This window comes from Aptenodytes patagonicus, chromosome 5 (assembly GCF_965638725.1).
Source record: "Aptenodytes patagonicus chromosome 5, bAptPat1.pri.cur, whole genome shotgun sequence".
In the NCBI taxonomy this organism is placed as follows: Eukaryota; Metazoa; Chordata; class Aves; order Sphenisciformes; family Spheniscidae; genus Aptenodytes; species Aptenodytes patagonicus.
Window position 1 is genome coordinate 14,107,338 of NC_134953.1, and position 14,733 is coordinate 14,122,070.

Below are 14,733 nucleotides of genomic sequence, written 5' to 3' on the forward strand. Positions count from 1 at the left end.
CTTTAAAAATACATAATATAGTCTACACCACACTACAGCTTTTGTAAATTGCATTCCAGGCTCATGTTTGTGCCCCATTTTTTATGATAGCCATCTACAAAAATGAACACTAATCAATCCCTCTTGCAAGTAAAGGTTATTCTGTCCAATGCAGGGAGCTTCCTGGACTCAGACATCTTTTTTTTTTTTTTTTTAACATCAGTTTGTTGAAATTAGCAAAACTTTCTTTCTACCATTTTTATCAAAATAAGGCATTAATCTCTATTTTGTTTAAACTGTATAAACCTATTGGAGTCGGATGCAATGTTGATTAAAAACAACTGTGCCTAGTGAAACTGCAGATTTTCTGAAAAACACGAGACCTACTCCAGTGTAAGCACATAAAACTAGTGTGAAGTGATGAATAACTTGTTACCATATAAATATAGAAGGTCCCTGCCACGATTCTCCGGCTGACATTTCTAATGATAGGTTCTCAGCTAAGTCAACAGAGATACTCGTCTTGCTTTCGTGGGTCTTTGAGGTCCTCTCTTCTTAGGATCATTTCCTTTCTTTATCCATATGAATTTGATAGAGTAATTATACTCCTGAAGATCTTTCCCTGAACAATGTTACCACACTCGGTGTGTAACCCTTACAATGCAAGTAATAACAAGGGTGGAAACTCCCACTTGAAACTCCTACTACCAGTCTTTTCTTGATGGGGCAAGGAGATGCTTAGAAAGACATTCAGTGGGATGTGCTCCGAGTGTTGAGACAATTCTACTTTCACTGTGCATCATCCCCACAGCCACAATAGTTTGCACAAATTTAACAGAGCACGAGGTTCCTTTGAATACGTGGGTTTCTGTACTTCAGTGCCAGTATAATTCAATCAGCTTGAATGGCGATAGCCAACACCAATCTGTTGCAATGCTGAAAAGAAACACCGTAAAAAAAATATGATCATTTCAAGAAGTGTTGCCTAATACTTATTTCATCTGTCTGTATTGTTTATGGAAGAAATGGTTCAGCAGACCAGCTGAGCAAATCTGCTACCTTCCCTGCAGATTATTATTGGTATAAGTTTCACAGCTGAATGATGAGGTTTTCATGCCTTATCAAAAGAGTCATATGGTCAAAGATCTGAAACAAGAACTAGAGCAAGACTTTCTAGCAGGAGGGAAAGGAGACTCACAGATACACCGTACTATATACGCTCCAACAACCTACAGCCAAACTACTGTAGAGTTCTTTGAGCCACTGTTATGTCGTACAGTATTTTAACTGAGTCAGCATACTTTTAGCAGGGTAAGACTACTGAAACTCCATTGCTGATACATAGCATCATATCTAAACCCAGTCTTCTTCCTTTTTAAGTCTTATGAGTAGATGAATTCAATTACCCACTGAGACTTCATTCTTGCAGATAATTGACTACTCATCCACCTTAAATTTGTCTTTGGTAGCCTGGCTCAGAAGGCAGGTGATAGGATGGCTGATGCAAAAAGCATATGCATGGACTTAGAGTGGGTAAGAGAGGTATGAGTACACATTCTGAGAAAATGCTTAGTTTGCTTTTTTAAAAAAAAAATTCTGAAAAATGGGGCATTGATTTCCTGCCAGAGGACAATGCTGAATAGGCATGTCTGGAATTATCTGTTAAATTGGGTCTAACCTGGAGTAGGAGCAGGAGGAAATGGTGATGGAAAAAATGGATGCCAGGCTAGGAAATAAGTTGAGTTAGAGGCTCCATATCTCGGAGGCTTTGTTCTGTCTCTGAGCAGCATCCCAGAATGGGTACTCACACGGCACTTTGCTATGGTGTCCTACATTTTCCTCAAAGGGGAACCAGAAGAGAGCACTGCCAGTTCACGTTGGTCATTTTCTCCCATCACAGATGTCATAATTTAAATGTAACGTGCCAAGAAAGAACTAAGCAAAAATCTTTTTATTTAGATACATTGTCTAAATATGAAGGGAAATTTTAAGTCTTCATAAATTCTGTATTTTCACTGCAGTTAAGTGTTTTGTAGGCACATTTGATTTTATCCAAACATCACTACTCTGGCAGGAACTCCCTCTTGGGTTTTATATTTCAAAAAACTTTCAGTGTCCTTGAGCAGTGTTAAGCATAAGGGCTTAAGCACCTAATTCAGAGGTGATGTTGGCCACTGCCCGCCCTTTGCTCTGTTCCCTTCGCCTCGTGCCTCAAGTGATGTAACACAAATGTTAGGAAAAGGTGAGAGCTAAAATGGTGCGTGACATTTTAAGAGGCACATTTTCCTGCCATCCCATTCCTCCTCCTCCTGCTCTTTTTTTGTCCCTGCAGTTAGAGGAGTTGTGCCAGTCCCAAGCATGTCTAGCTGCTGTGTGTGCCAGCCTCGGGGCTGGGCTCACACATCCGCACAACAAACACTCATGGGAAAACCCATCACTGAATTGAGGCAAGGCAGGTTGCTGGAGGGAATGTAACAGGGGACTCAACCTGCCGTTCTTGCCCTGAGGACATGAGGGGAAGGGATCAGATCCATCCTTGCCTCCTCTCACCTGTAGCTAACAGAAGACAGCCAAGAACTGATTCAGTGAGTCTTTCTAATTCATTTTGGGTCATGTCAAAGAGGTTTGCTGAATCCACAGCAGGACTTCAGATGAACTTCTTTGCCCTGAAAAATGACTAAGAACAGTCATGTTCTCCATTACAGCTGAGAGGCAGCTTAAAAACGTAGCAGCCTGTCAGCTCCAAAGTGGTGCCTCGCTGGAAGTGTGCTATTAGACTTACCATATGCTAACATGTCAGATGCAAAAACAAGGTTTGCATGTCAGTGGGTCTGCTGGGAACAAGCTCCAATACAGCTCAAATGCACAACCATGAACATACTTTTTAAAGGAAAGGGTCTAGATCAAATTCAGAAGCAATTTAAAAATAGGAGGGTGTTAGTTTCATATAGATAAACGTGGGAGAGTGATATAACGTGGTAAAAGGCACACAGCAAAGGAAAAGAACACACAAATAAGTCTCTGCAGGTCACTGTGGCCTTGCTTTGAATTCCTTCTGAATTTAGCCTGGAATGTCAATGCCCATGTCAAGTCGCTGTTTGAACACAGCACAACACAACCTGCCCAATCTAAGCTGCAAACATAAAAACCAGTTCCCCTATCTCTGTCATATTTTTCCTTATTAATCACTTGATGATTTAAAGCCTTCCGACAGCTGATGGAAAAATTGCTAGTTAGTAAGCTGTTTAGAGATCTCTGGATTGAAAGGCAAGATGTGAAATGAACACCAGTCAAGATACCAAGAAATTATGGAAGGTCTTTCCCTCTCCTGTGATCAAGCCCAGGAAAAGGTGTTATTGTTTGTCTTTTCACAAACATACTTTTTCCTATGAGAGAAGCAATGTAAACTTTCCTATCAAGCAGCCACAAAGTGCAGACAATTGTCACACACTGGTGAAAATATCTCCCCCCACCTTGAAATTCCAAGACATATTTTATATATTCACTGTTTTTTGTTGTTTGGGATTCTTAGTTAACATTTATGCTAGTGTTCCCATTAATTTTAAATGCCCCAGTGTTTTGCAAAAGATCAAGGTACAAAATAGCCTGCATGCAGTATTACAAGGTAATTTCTTAGCCATTTTTCTAAAGCAGCTGTTATCAAAATGAAAGCACCATTTTGGCCTGAAAAATCAAGGTCTTTCACTGTTTATAAATTTTTGGTTTGAAAATTTTTGACACATAATGCACATCATGTTTGTGTTGGTTTCTCATCACTCAACTTCTTTTTCCCTGAACAGTGGGCAGAAGGCTGGGTTTCCAAATGGCACAGACTGTGTTCCAAGATATATCAGAGCGCTTGGCATCAGAAGTAAAAAAAGCAGCAGAATTTGCCAGTACTCACAATAACCACATATCTAGCTGCTTTACACAACTCCTCCCAATATAGATACAGAGGTGCTATATCAAGCTTTTACACAATGTAAGTTTGGAAGCTCTGTTTGGGGAGTATGAAGTCACCTAAGCCTTCACATTTGTGCTGGGATCATCTGGAGCAGAAGCAGGGGTTTAAAAGAGGACACTGGCACTTTGCCTAAGAAAAAATAACTGCCAATAAATCCTCTGTCTGAAGTATTTGGACAAAGTGTAACTGAGAAATTAAAAAAATTTGTAACCAGGCAATTTCAAAATACAAATATAGACAATCTTGGATTCCTTGTTTCTTTGTAAAGAAGAAATATATTTCTGAAGTAGTTCAGTAACTAAAGGTCCCATGTGATTCCTTAGGCTTCTCTGTCCTAAAGGATAAGTTTCAGTGTTGTCACAAGCTGACTTCTTGTCCATACATACAGATCTCTAGCTTGAGTAACACTATGAGCTTGGCCTGTGTGGGAGCATAGCTTGGAGTTCATGCATTTCTGATGTTCAGACCAATAATAATAGCGAGGTTATGACTACTCCATTCTGCCGATATAACTACTTGGGTGGTTCTAATATCCCTTTGGAGCACATCTGCTTTTACTTAACTCCTCTTTCATTCTTGAGTTAACTCTTTTACCATATCTACAGTGAACTCTTCTACCATCTCTACAGGTGAATTACCTCCATAAAAAAGTCAAAACAGCTGTATATATGCTGCTTTGAGAGAGTCCACACAGCAGTGCCGTACTCCCTGTCCATCTTCAATCCACCTTGCTGCCTCACAAGTTGCTTGCAGCCTGCAGCCTTTGTGGCCTCTGGTGCTGGACTCTCAGTACTGAGGGACCAGCTCACACCGTCTCTTAGCCTGTGCTTCCAAGTTGGCATCTGACTCACAAGACTGTTGCTTTAGAGAGTGGTCTCAGGGCAGCCATTAATGCATAACTGAGGTTTAGCCAGTATGGTTTCCCATAGCTTTTGTCAGCAACGTCAGTAGCATGAATACTTGTTTAATTTCTTACTATACTGAAGCGTAATGTCTCCGATTTCATATAAGAATTGGTTCTTCTCTTCAGGGGCTTATTAAATATGCCTTTAAGAATGTTATGAGCTCAGCATCAAAGTACATTATAAATCTGTCCATAGATAAATAAAGCAGGACCAAGGAGTGTTAGCTAAGGGAATCTATAGTAAGATTTATTTATTTCTCTATCCCTTCTGCTAGTGCAGAACTTCAGGCCTCCTCCAGCAGAACTGCCTGGCCCAGAAGCAAAGCCTTCAGTTTCCTTTCCTATCCTAAAGGGACTGGCAGTTGGCTGGCTTATTTAGCAAAGCATTTAGGTATGTTTCTGAACTTCCCGTACGCGGGTATCTCTATGTAAGTCAACATGACTATTCAAAATACCATAACACTTTGCTAGCCAGAGCTTGGCCATCTGGGAAAAAAATCACTGATTCAGCTCTTAGCCAAGGTGGGCTACACCTACAGGACTCCGTGAGATCTCTACTAAAAGCAAAGCAATTCTCCCCCAGAAGCTGGTGTTGCTGTGCTGTTAGATGCAAGGGACAGTTTCTACTTCATACTTTCTATAAGGTGAACCCACCTTTCCAGAGCTGCCCTCTCTGTGTTGCCTGAGTAGATGCCAAATGAGAATAGCTCAGAAAAAGTATGATTTTATTTGGTTCCAAGTCCATTTTGCTAAAAGCTATTTTGGCTAAATTGGAGGATTCCTAAGACCTTCTGGTGTTTCCTTACTATCATTCTGTCTCGGATAAAATGCTAGTAGCATGGGGGCAGGCATGTATCAGTTGTTCTAATAAACTTCTAATAAGTTGTTCTAATTAGAACAATAAATTGTTCTAATAAGTGCACTTCGGTCACTCAAATCTTTGCTAAGGCAAGCAGACTTCTTTCAGATCACTCAATCTAGCTATAAATTGAGAAACTGATATTCCTAATAAAATTATTAGATACTGTTATAGTCTAAAGTGTCTGAATAGAGAAGAAAGTCCCTGAGTTCATATACTCTCCTGAGTATGCTGTCATAAGTTCTACAGTGCTTTGCACCGCTCCGAATACATGGCTAACACTAGGGACTTCGCTGGTTGCGTAAAACTTGCTCAAATTATAAAAATTATTTGTTTGCCTACAATTAAAGACCCCTAGAAACTAGCATGCATTCCAGTGCTTATCTGTTGCATAGGTTTTGAAATTGGGTTATGAGGTAGATCTGGAAAGTAAAATAGGCCCCCACTGGGCACGTACTGGTGAAGTGAGGTAGGAGACTCCTTCAGCTAAGTACTTTGAGATCCCATCTTGAAGACCAAAAGGCCTGGCTGGATGAGGAAAAGAAGTGAAAATGAAAGGGAGAAGGATGACCACTCACTCTCCTGGAGGGACTCCAGAGTGATAGAACCTGAGATACATTTAGTTTTAACTCCAAGTAACCTTGCTGTTGAAATGACATCCTGTGTAACCATCTTAACAGCAATAGTTAGCATTTATGTAACTTTGTAAAGTAAAAAGGGCCTTTTTTTAAATTTTATAGAAATGTATTTGGTCACCTCTAAAATCAAAAAGGATAACTTTCAAATATATTTCCTGGATAGCTAAAAAAACCCATGACATTTAGGATTACCCTTTACACTCAAAAATGTTGCAATCTAAAGAGGAATTTATCAGGTGTTGGGCACTGGCTGTACTGGCCAAGTACACAGCGGGTACATGCTATGCAAAATAATCACAGTCCCAGGTGAAATACAAGCACTACTATTTATTATTTTTAGGCACCGTGTAACCATGATCTTTAGAGTGACCATAAGGCAACATTTCAACAATCAAGGTATGTTCAATCCAAGAAAAAAACCAGTAATTTTCTGGAATGAATGGCAAAATTATTTTCCATGGATCACTGAAGACGTAAGTTACTGTTGTAAGGCTTTCTATAACCTATGCAGAGAAACATCTCAAGTTGCTTATAAAGAATTACAGAAAGAAGTAGATCACAGAAATAATCCTAGAATAGACTGTTTGAATAAAGCGCTCAAAATTTTCCCTCTCTTGCTATAAAATACAAAATCCAGAAAAAGATTTTCTATGTACGTAAATGAATGGTACATTGCCATTCATGTACATCACTCAACTGTGATAGAAAGCAATGATACTTAATTTGCTAACATTTTCCCATCCTTTAAATGTATAATCTTGGCAATAAACAAAGCCTACCAATATACTAACTCTTCGTTCAATTAAAAAAATAAATTTTGAAATTGCATTACACACAGGTTTTGTGTGTGTGGCACGGATGCCCAAGACATTTTACTTCTAAAGTGTTTTAACAGCTATTTTTAGTAGGCAGTTGAAAGGGAAGTAATTAACTTGTCTACTTGATAATTCTGTGAACCTGCATGCAAAAGGTAATCCAAGTGAGAATATAAAAATTACAACAGTTAAATAGTTTGAACTTTGGTAATGTATCTGCACTTGTAGCTGGTAAGGTCTCTTCCAACATAGCATTAATAATCTGTCAGTGAATGAATGGAAAAAAGAATTATTCTTTCCTTGCAGTCTATGTAGATGTAATACAAAACACCTGCTACAGATAAGGAGCTAGTTTCCTATCATGTTTCAGTGCCCATCCTTGTGCTAAATACTCACTGAATCTTTGTAGTAATACACTCTAGTGTAACACTCCAACAAACCCTTTGTATAGCATCAGTGAAACTGGTGGAAGATGTTTTTCTTGCATACATTTAGCCAGGTAATACATAAAAAAATAGAGACCTATGTGGCAGAGTCTCAAAATGAAGCCAAATTAATGACTTTTAATTCAGTTTTGCAATTTATTTGGTTCTTAAGACAGTTCAAACACAGAAATATTTTAGAACTCTTTGACCACCCAGGGTTTTCTAAGTTTTGTTAGGCCCAATTCTACATTAAATTTAAGGCATAACCAGCTGTTGTGTTACATTGCTTCAACCTGAGAGGTCTGATAAGCAGATCCTGTCTTCAATTTACTCATGGAACAAATAAATGAAATAGAAGATGTCCCTTAAGTGGGGATTAGTCCCTTAAATGCAGGGTGGCTGCCTACCCTGCATTCAGGTAGGAATGCAAATATGTTTACCTGGTAAATACCTGAGTCTTTTGAGATTTATCTGTTACAGGCAAAAAAATCTTCAAATGCAGATTTTAAACCTTGCTTGCGGGAACAGAAGAATTGTTTTAATGGATCACAAAACTTTTTTTTTCTCCAAGAATATCCCTGGCAAAATGTACTCTACCCTTCCTGAGACATTATTACTGGTTTCAATAAGTGATAAGAAGCTGGAAAAATCATCCCAAAGAAGTTTCTAGTTGTCGTGTGTTGGTTTAGCTCCATGATAACTTATACTTAGCAGGACATATGCATAACTGTGCTCACTTCTCATAATGCTCCTTTTTAAAAAAAAAATTACTATTTATTTTTATTGGGTTTTACTGACAATTTGTGACAATCAGAGTTTGATTCCAATAACCTTTTGAACCCGTTTCCTATTTTCTGTCGCTCGGTTAAAAAGCTGCATAAATATATTCTTCATTATAAGTCTTAGGATTTTAATGTTTTCATATCTGATTTTAATACCACTGTAATGACATTCCTTCTTTTCATCACAATTCCTCTTCTGAATCAGTGCCATGGACTACTTTTCAGTAGGAGCCTTCCATTAGAAATATTGAAATTCTTTGGATTTGATCATTATTACTTCATGGTGAAACTATAATTACTTCTTGAACCAAGTAAGTGTGTTGCTTAGGCTTAAGTCAAGAATAGCCGCCTCTTTTTTTTCCCCCCACACTGTGGAACTAGCTGTTCCAAGAAGCCATCGTCTGAATTGTTGAGGAATTGCCTCTGCAAGATTTGTCCTGAAATAACATTTTGCCAATCTATGCGCGAGCAGTTGGAGCAGTACACTACACTTTTTAAAAAACCATTACATTTAGCCGCTGCTTTGCTTTCCTTCACACTGCACGCTCTGTATGGTATTTACATTACATACTATAGGCAACCAATTTAGGTAACCAAATTAAAAGTGTAGGCTTTTTACACCGTCAATGGAAAGAGGTAAAGTGCTTCTGAGGGCAATTAAGAGTACATCAGTGAGAAACCTGCCTGCTTTGTTAATTACTCGGAGGACCTGGACGCTTCTGTTAAATGCCCAGGATAGATCATGAAGATGCCTGAACCTCCCCAAAGCCTTTTTTTTTTCAAGTGGGACGGGAAGCCAATATTGAAATCTGTTAAAATAATGTCACTTGAACTGCAATTTAAATGCATGGAGATTCTCACTAGTTCTTGCTCCTCTGAAATTTTCTCTCTCTAAGATGATTTTTCCAAGGGAATTACTACTTCCCATCTCAGTCAGTTCTAGGTAGATTATAACCTAAGTAGCCCACTTTTTTTTTTCTTTCAGTCAGCTTCAGAAAAGCTGAATATGCCGTGGTTGGATAGACATTCTAGTTTGCCTTTATTTGCTTTTAGCTTTTATATACGATTGTACCTATTTGAGACATAAATGAGTCTGTTTTGCTAACATCCCTAGTCAATGCTGATCTTTGGCCCTACTGCTCCTCTGCTACTTGTGGCTTTCTTCCCAATAACAATTTCCCAGCTCTCTGCCATGTTCCCATGCTGGCAGCCCACGTAATTCTGTTTTGCATGTGTGGAGCCTATGCTTTTAAAAAAGCTCTCTGTCCTCCCAGACATGTTCCAGGCACTAGAGAAAAACAAACAAAAGCTCCCTTTAAACCCTCTAGACATGTGTCTGTCTAGTCATCTTTGACAGCGAAACTGGAATCATTTTAAAGAAATCACAAGCATCCTCGACTAAAGGCTTTTTTTCTGTGTAATCTAGTTTCCATGAACTCTCACGCACTTCTCCGTGCTTCTGGTGTCAGGATCACAAGCTTCTCCCTACCACTAAAGAGAATCTTCTCTAAATGTATCACGTGAACTGTCATCTCCGATGCTGGTCACCAAGCTGCTTCACAGTTCTCTTGGTTGCTGCATACCCGGATACAGTATTTCGATAACTGAATCGCCTACCATTACAGCTTGTCAACAACTCTCAGTGTATCCACATCTCCCAGAGGGACCGCTTGGCTCTGTGTTTGCTCCTCTCTGCAATGCTCAGTCTCTCAGTGCTCTCCAAGTCTTTCATCTATTTTTTTTTTTAAATCCCTTTATTATTCCAGAACAACATTTTATATTTATTCCACTTTACCCCCATCTGCTGGCAAAACAAAGCTGGCACATATAATACGCCGCTAACTGCAGATGAGTGACTGGCAGAGAAAAGGAACTAGCTCCTGCTTAAAATGAGTGGCCAAAGTACTTGGTAGATGTGATGAGAAGGGGAAGGGAGAAAGTCAGTTCCTTTAAAGATCTGGTTGTACAAACATTCACTGTTGTACAACCTGTACTGCTTTGATTTTGCAGTGAGCTCTTATTTCTTAAATTGATCAGCATCTCTTTTCATTTAGAAAAAGTAGCTTGCACTGAGAAAGTTTCTATTTACAGTTTTAAAACTTTAGTAACTAAACAATAGACTACTTCTGTTTCTCTCCAAAATTACCTGTTTTCTTTATAGGCATGTTTTATTATTTCCTGATGCACAGCATTAATTATTGTTGGTTGGTTGGTTGGAGTTTTTTTCCCCAAGTCTCATCTGGAAATACTTCAAATTGAATAAATTTTAAATCATTCTTCTTCTGGAATAAGCTAAATTTCTCAACACTTGAAATGTCCTATTAATTCTAGCATTTTACTTTGCTAGGGACCAATTAGACAGAGCTGAGAAATCCTCACGAAACGAAGGGCTGACAGCTGAAAATCCTAAATCTGATGGACTGCCTTGCAGATCGGCATGGACGATGCCTCCGCCCATAAGCAAACTTTAATCTCCTAAGCAGAAAGGAAAAGGGTTTATTTTTAAGGCAAGGCAGACTAAGGCAAATCTCTTTTTTTTCTTTTTCTTTTCCTTTCTCTTTTTCTTCTTTCTTTCTACTGCTGCTTCTTTTCTTTCACTTTTTTCTTCTTTCTTCTTTTCTGCCCTCTAGCGACCAACCATGTTTCTAAATAAACTGTTTAAGCACACTTCAAAAACACTTTCGTGTATCTATTAGGCCAGGTCGTGCCACTAACATAAATATGCTGCAAAGGTAGGGGCTATTGGTATATCACAAATTACACTAAAAAAATAGCAGTCAACAAGCTGTTAATGGCTGAGCCTCCCAGGTGGTGCTAATAACAGGCAAGTTATAAACCCTGCCTTCCTCTAGAAAAATCCCTACCACATATACGGGGTGGGATTCGGCATGTATCTCGGCTATGGTTTTCTAACCATACTATTGTACAGAAGACTGAAGGAAAGCACTGGATTTTACAGATTATTTTCTCATAGAAGAAATAAAAGTGTAAATAAAATAAAAACTAGATTTATTTTATGTGATGTGAATCTCAAAAGTCAGTGTGAAGGCTATTAATACGCCAATCCTAAAATATGCTGAGAGTCTTTGACTCACTAAATTCAAGCCTAATTGAATCCTGCTCTTCCAGGATAATATTTTTTTTAATTATTTTCCATTCACAGAGACCTGCCATAGTTTTACGCTCAAGCTATCAGGAAGCCATACTGGAAGAGGAAGTCAGGTTATAGGTAATTTAGAATAGTAGTATCTTTTTGGTATAATGATGTGGAAAGAATGGGGAGTTTGTTTATTTTAGGTCATGCTCTTTATTTTTATAATGCTGCTCTTTTTCTGACTCAGTTAATTTTTCTTTCCATTACCATTTCCATTACCATTTGATAATAGCTTTTGCCAAGGAAAGAAACACAGGTAGAGTTTATAGTGAACTAGTGAAAAATTGTTCTAGTTTTAACCTTCTTTAGAAGACCTGGGGAGCAGGTTGTGTTTGTATTTACACAGGCATTTACACTTCCACAGACTTTTAGATACACAGTCCCTTCTTCAGTTTTGAAACGGAAGCATCCAAGTCAATGCCTTTGCTGCTTCTGCTGTAGGCCTGAAGAAGGGTTTATGAACTCAAAAGCGTGTATGTTTTTTCCAGCTATGCTAACGGGGCTAATAAAAGATACAAATGGCAGCACTGCAGATCTTGTTTTCAGTCTGTGGAGCCTGCACGTAGAAAGGGCAGTTTTCATCGTGCGTGCTTTGGAGATGCTGGGAAGGCCTGAGATGGCTGCAGGCCTATGAGCCACATTTGATGACAGTTTATGCCAGAACATTATGGCCATATGCAAAGCCGTGGATGAATTACGTATGTGTGACAAAACTGACAGAGGGACTCTGGTCATAGCCTGACTTTTCCCTGCCTGCTGAGCACAGCCTGTAATTTAAGTGGTGATGGGGAGAAAAGCCAGTGGGATGACAGAAAATACACACGACCAAGGCATCATGTGTTTGTCACATGATGGTTCCCATCCCGGCGCTGGCTGCGGGACAGCTTCTGTCCCGCTTCTACTGTGGCTATGTGTAAATTAGTAAACTAAACAGTGCCAGGACACAGACACAGGCATTGATCCTTGACCTGTTACTGCAGCATGCTTTTGGCCTGGACAGCTAATAGTCTCCCCAAAAAAATTCCTGGGCAGTTTAGGCATTAGCATGGACCAGGGACGGGCAACATGGATGTAACCGCCTTGTTTTAAACAGAATGGAAGTGACTAGACCGTGGAAATCACCAGCTGCATCTCTTCCTGGTTCTTAGGCCATTTCATTTACCAGTATAACAATAGTCCGCAAGTTCACTTGAGTTTGGAGGCACTTATCTTTCCTGCCTTTGGAACAGGAAGCTACTGACCCTATTCAACTACCTTTTCCAAAGTACGTGTTTTATTATGGCACCAGTGGAAAAATACATTTCAAAATTACCAAATGAATCCTCCAGTTAGTCCCACCTGAGCTCAAGCTTCCCCATCAAGCTTGTTAGGCTTGCAAGAGGGAAAGAGATGCTCTCTGTTACCTTCCAAAACCTTGAATTGGCAAAGTCAACCAACAGTATTTTCTAGTATCCATTTTCTGAGATCAAGAAAGAAAACTATAATTTATATTGTATAATTTCCATTTCATAGTTATTATGCACTTCATTTTGAGCAAGTATTTTGCTATGTAAATTAACTATATAAGGATTTCAATTACACCAAGAAGTTGTTAGCACCAAAATGCAATCTTACACATTTTACAGGAAAAAAAAAAATCCTTCAGTGGTTGTCACCCCCCCCTAATCTACAGTTAATTACTGTAAGCAGCAAAGGAACATTTCCGTTCTTCTGGGACGAACTGCTAGCTCTGTATTTGAGTTTTTGTGCTACAAATCTTCCCCTAAAAAGGAGCAGGCAGCAGGTTAAAGGCAGACTACGTGAGCAGTATCTTTTATCTTGCTTCCTCCCCGAGTTTGAAAAAAGGGTACCGAAAAACCGTTCCGTATTAACGAGAATCCAGCTTCAGCTCTTTCCCGCAGCAGTAAGGGCCGGCGGGGGGGGCAGGAGAGGAGAGACCGCGCTTGGAACCAGAGTCCCGCGGAGTGGAAATGGCCGGCAGCCCGGCAGCCCCCCCGCTTCAGGCGCGCCTTCCACAGCCCACGCCCGGCTCCAGGCCCCGGCGACGAGCGTCCGCGCCGCCAGCGCCTCCCAGAGCGCAACGGCGACACCGGCCGCGGAGGTAAGGGCCGAGCAGTGTCGTGCGACCCGCGGCCCCGTCAGCCCCCAGACCGCGCTCAGCGGCGCCCGGGAGCCGCGGCGGGGCCACGGGAGCTCAGCAGCCGAGGCCACGCCGAGCCCCCGGCACAGACGACGCCACCCGCCGCCCCCTCGGGCAGCGGCCCGCCGCCCTGCTGCGCCTGCTCGGCGCCACCTCCCACGCGTGCGCGCCTCGCCCGTCGGGGGGCGCCTGCGCAGTGAGGCCGGCAGTGGTGGTGCTGGTGCTGTTGCTGCTTGCTGCCGCCGCGGCCGCTCCGCCCGGATCCCTCCGCCGCGATGCGGCGGGCCCAGCGCCCCGCCCAGCGGCGCGTGTCGAGGGCTGCCGCCGCGGAGGACCGCGGCCTGTGAGCGGGCCGGGGAGGGGGGGGGGCTGCTCGGCCGCCTCCGGCGGGCCCCGGGCATGGCGGGGCGGCGGTGCGCGGGCGGAGCGGCCGCCTTGGCTGAGGCGCCGGGCTGCGGCGTGGCGGCGGAGCCGGCTCGGGAGCTCTTCGAGGCCTGCAGGAACGGGGACGTGGAGCGGGTCAAGCGGCTGGTGCGGCCCGAGAACGTGAACAGCCGGGACACGGCGGGCAGGAAGTCCAGCCCGCTGCACTTCGCCGCAGGTACCGGCCTAGGGCCGCCGTTACCGCCTCTGTGGGGAAGGGGGAGACGGGGGGCAGCCCCGCCGGGCGCCAGGCCCGCTGCCGGGCCGCGCACCTCCGCCTCCCTGTCGGCGCGGGGCCTGGGCAGGGCAGGGCCGGGCCGGCCCCGGCCGGGCCGCGGAGGAGCACTGGGTGCGTTGTTCGCCGCAGGCCCCGCCGCCGGGGGTGGGCCTGGGCGCAGCGGGGGGGTCGGAGCGCTTCGCTGGCCCCCGTGTGCGTCCGGCGCCCGTCCCGTGGCTGTGGCCGTCTCTAGGCGCGACGGCCGCTCTCGCGTGGCTGATGAGCTGTCACCCACGCCGTGGTGGTTGCCGAGTGGTACAGGTGGCGTCTTGTTTCTTTCATAATAAACCTCAGCCGGCGTTGAGGACATCTGGACTGAGGTTTAGACTGTTCATGTTGCGGCATGTGAGCTCTGACAGGTGACGTATGTCCC

At 42.5% G+C, this 14,733-nt stretch overlaps 1 protein-coding gene across 1 annotated transcript in view; it reads left to right on the plus strand.

Annotated features, from left to right (window-relative positions):
• The first annotated feature begins 14,059 nt into the window (after positions 1–14,059).
• The window catches only part of TNKS2 (tankyrase 2), a 32,705-nt gene continuing 32,031 nt past the window's right edge, over positions 14,060–14,733 (plus strand). The window contains exon 1 of the mRNA XM_076338750.1: positions 14,060–14,261. Within this exon, the coding sequence (XP_076194865.1) occupies positions 14,060–14,261 (202 nt within the window). The remainder of the gene's footprint in view (positions 14,262–14,733) is intronic.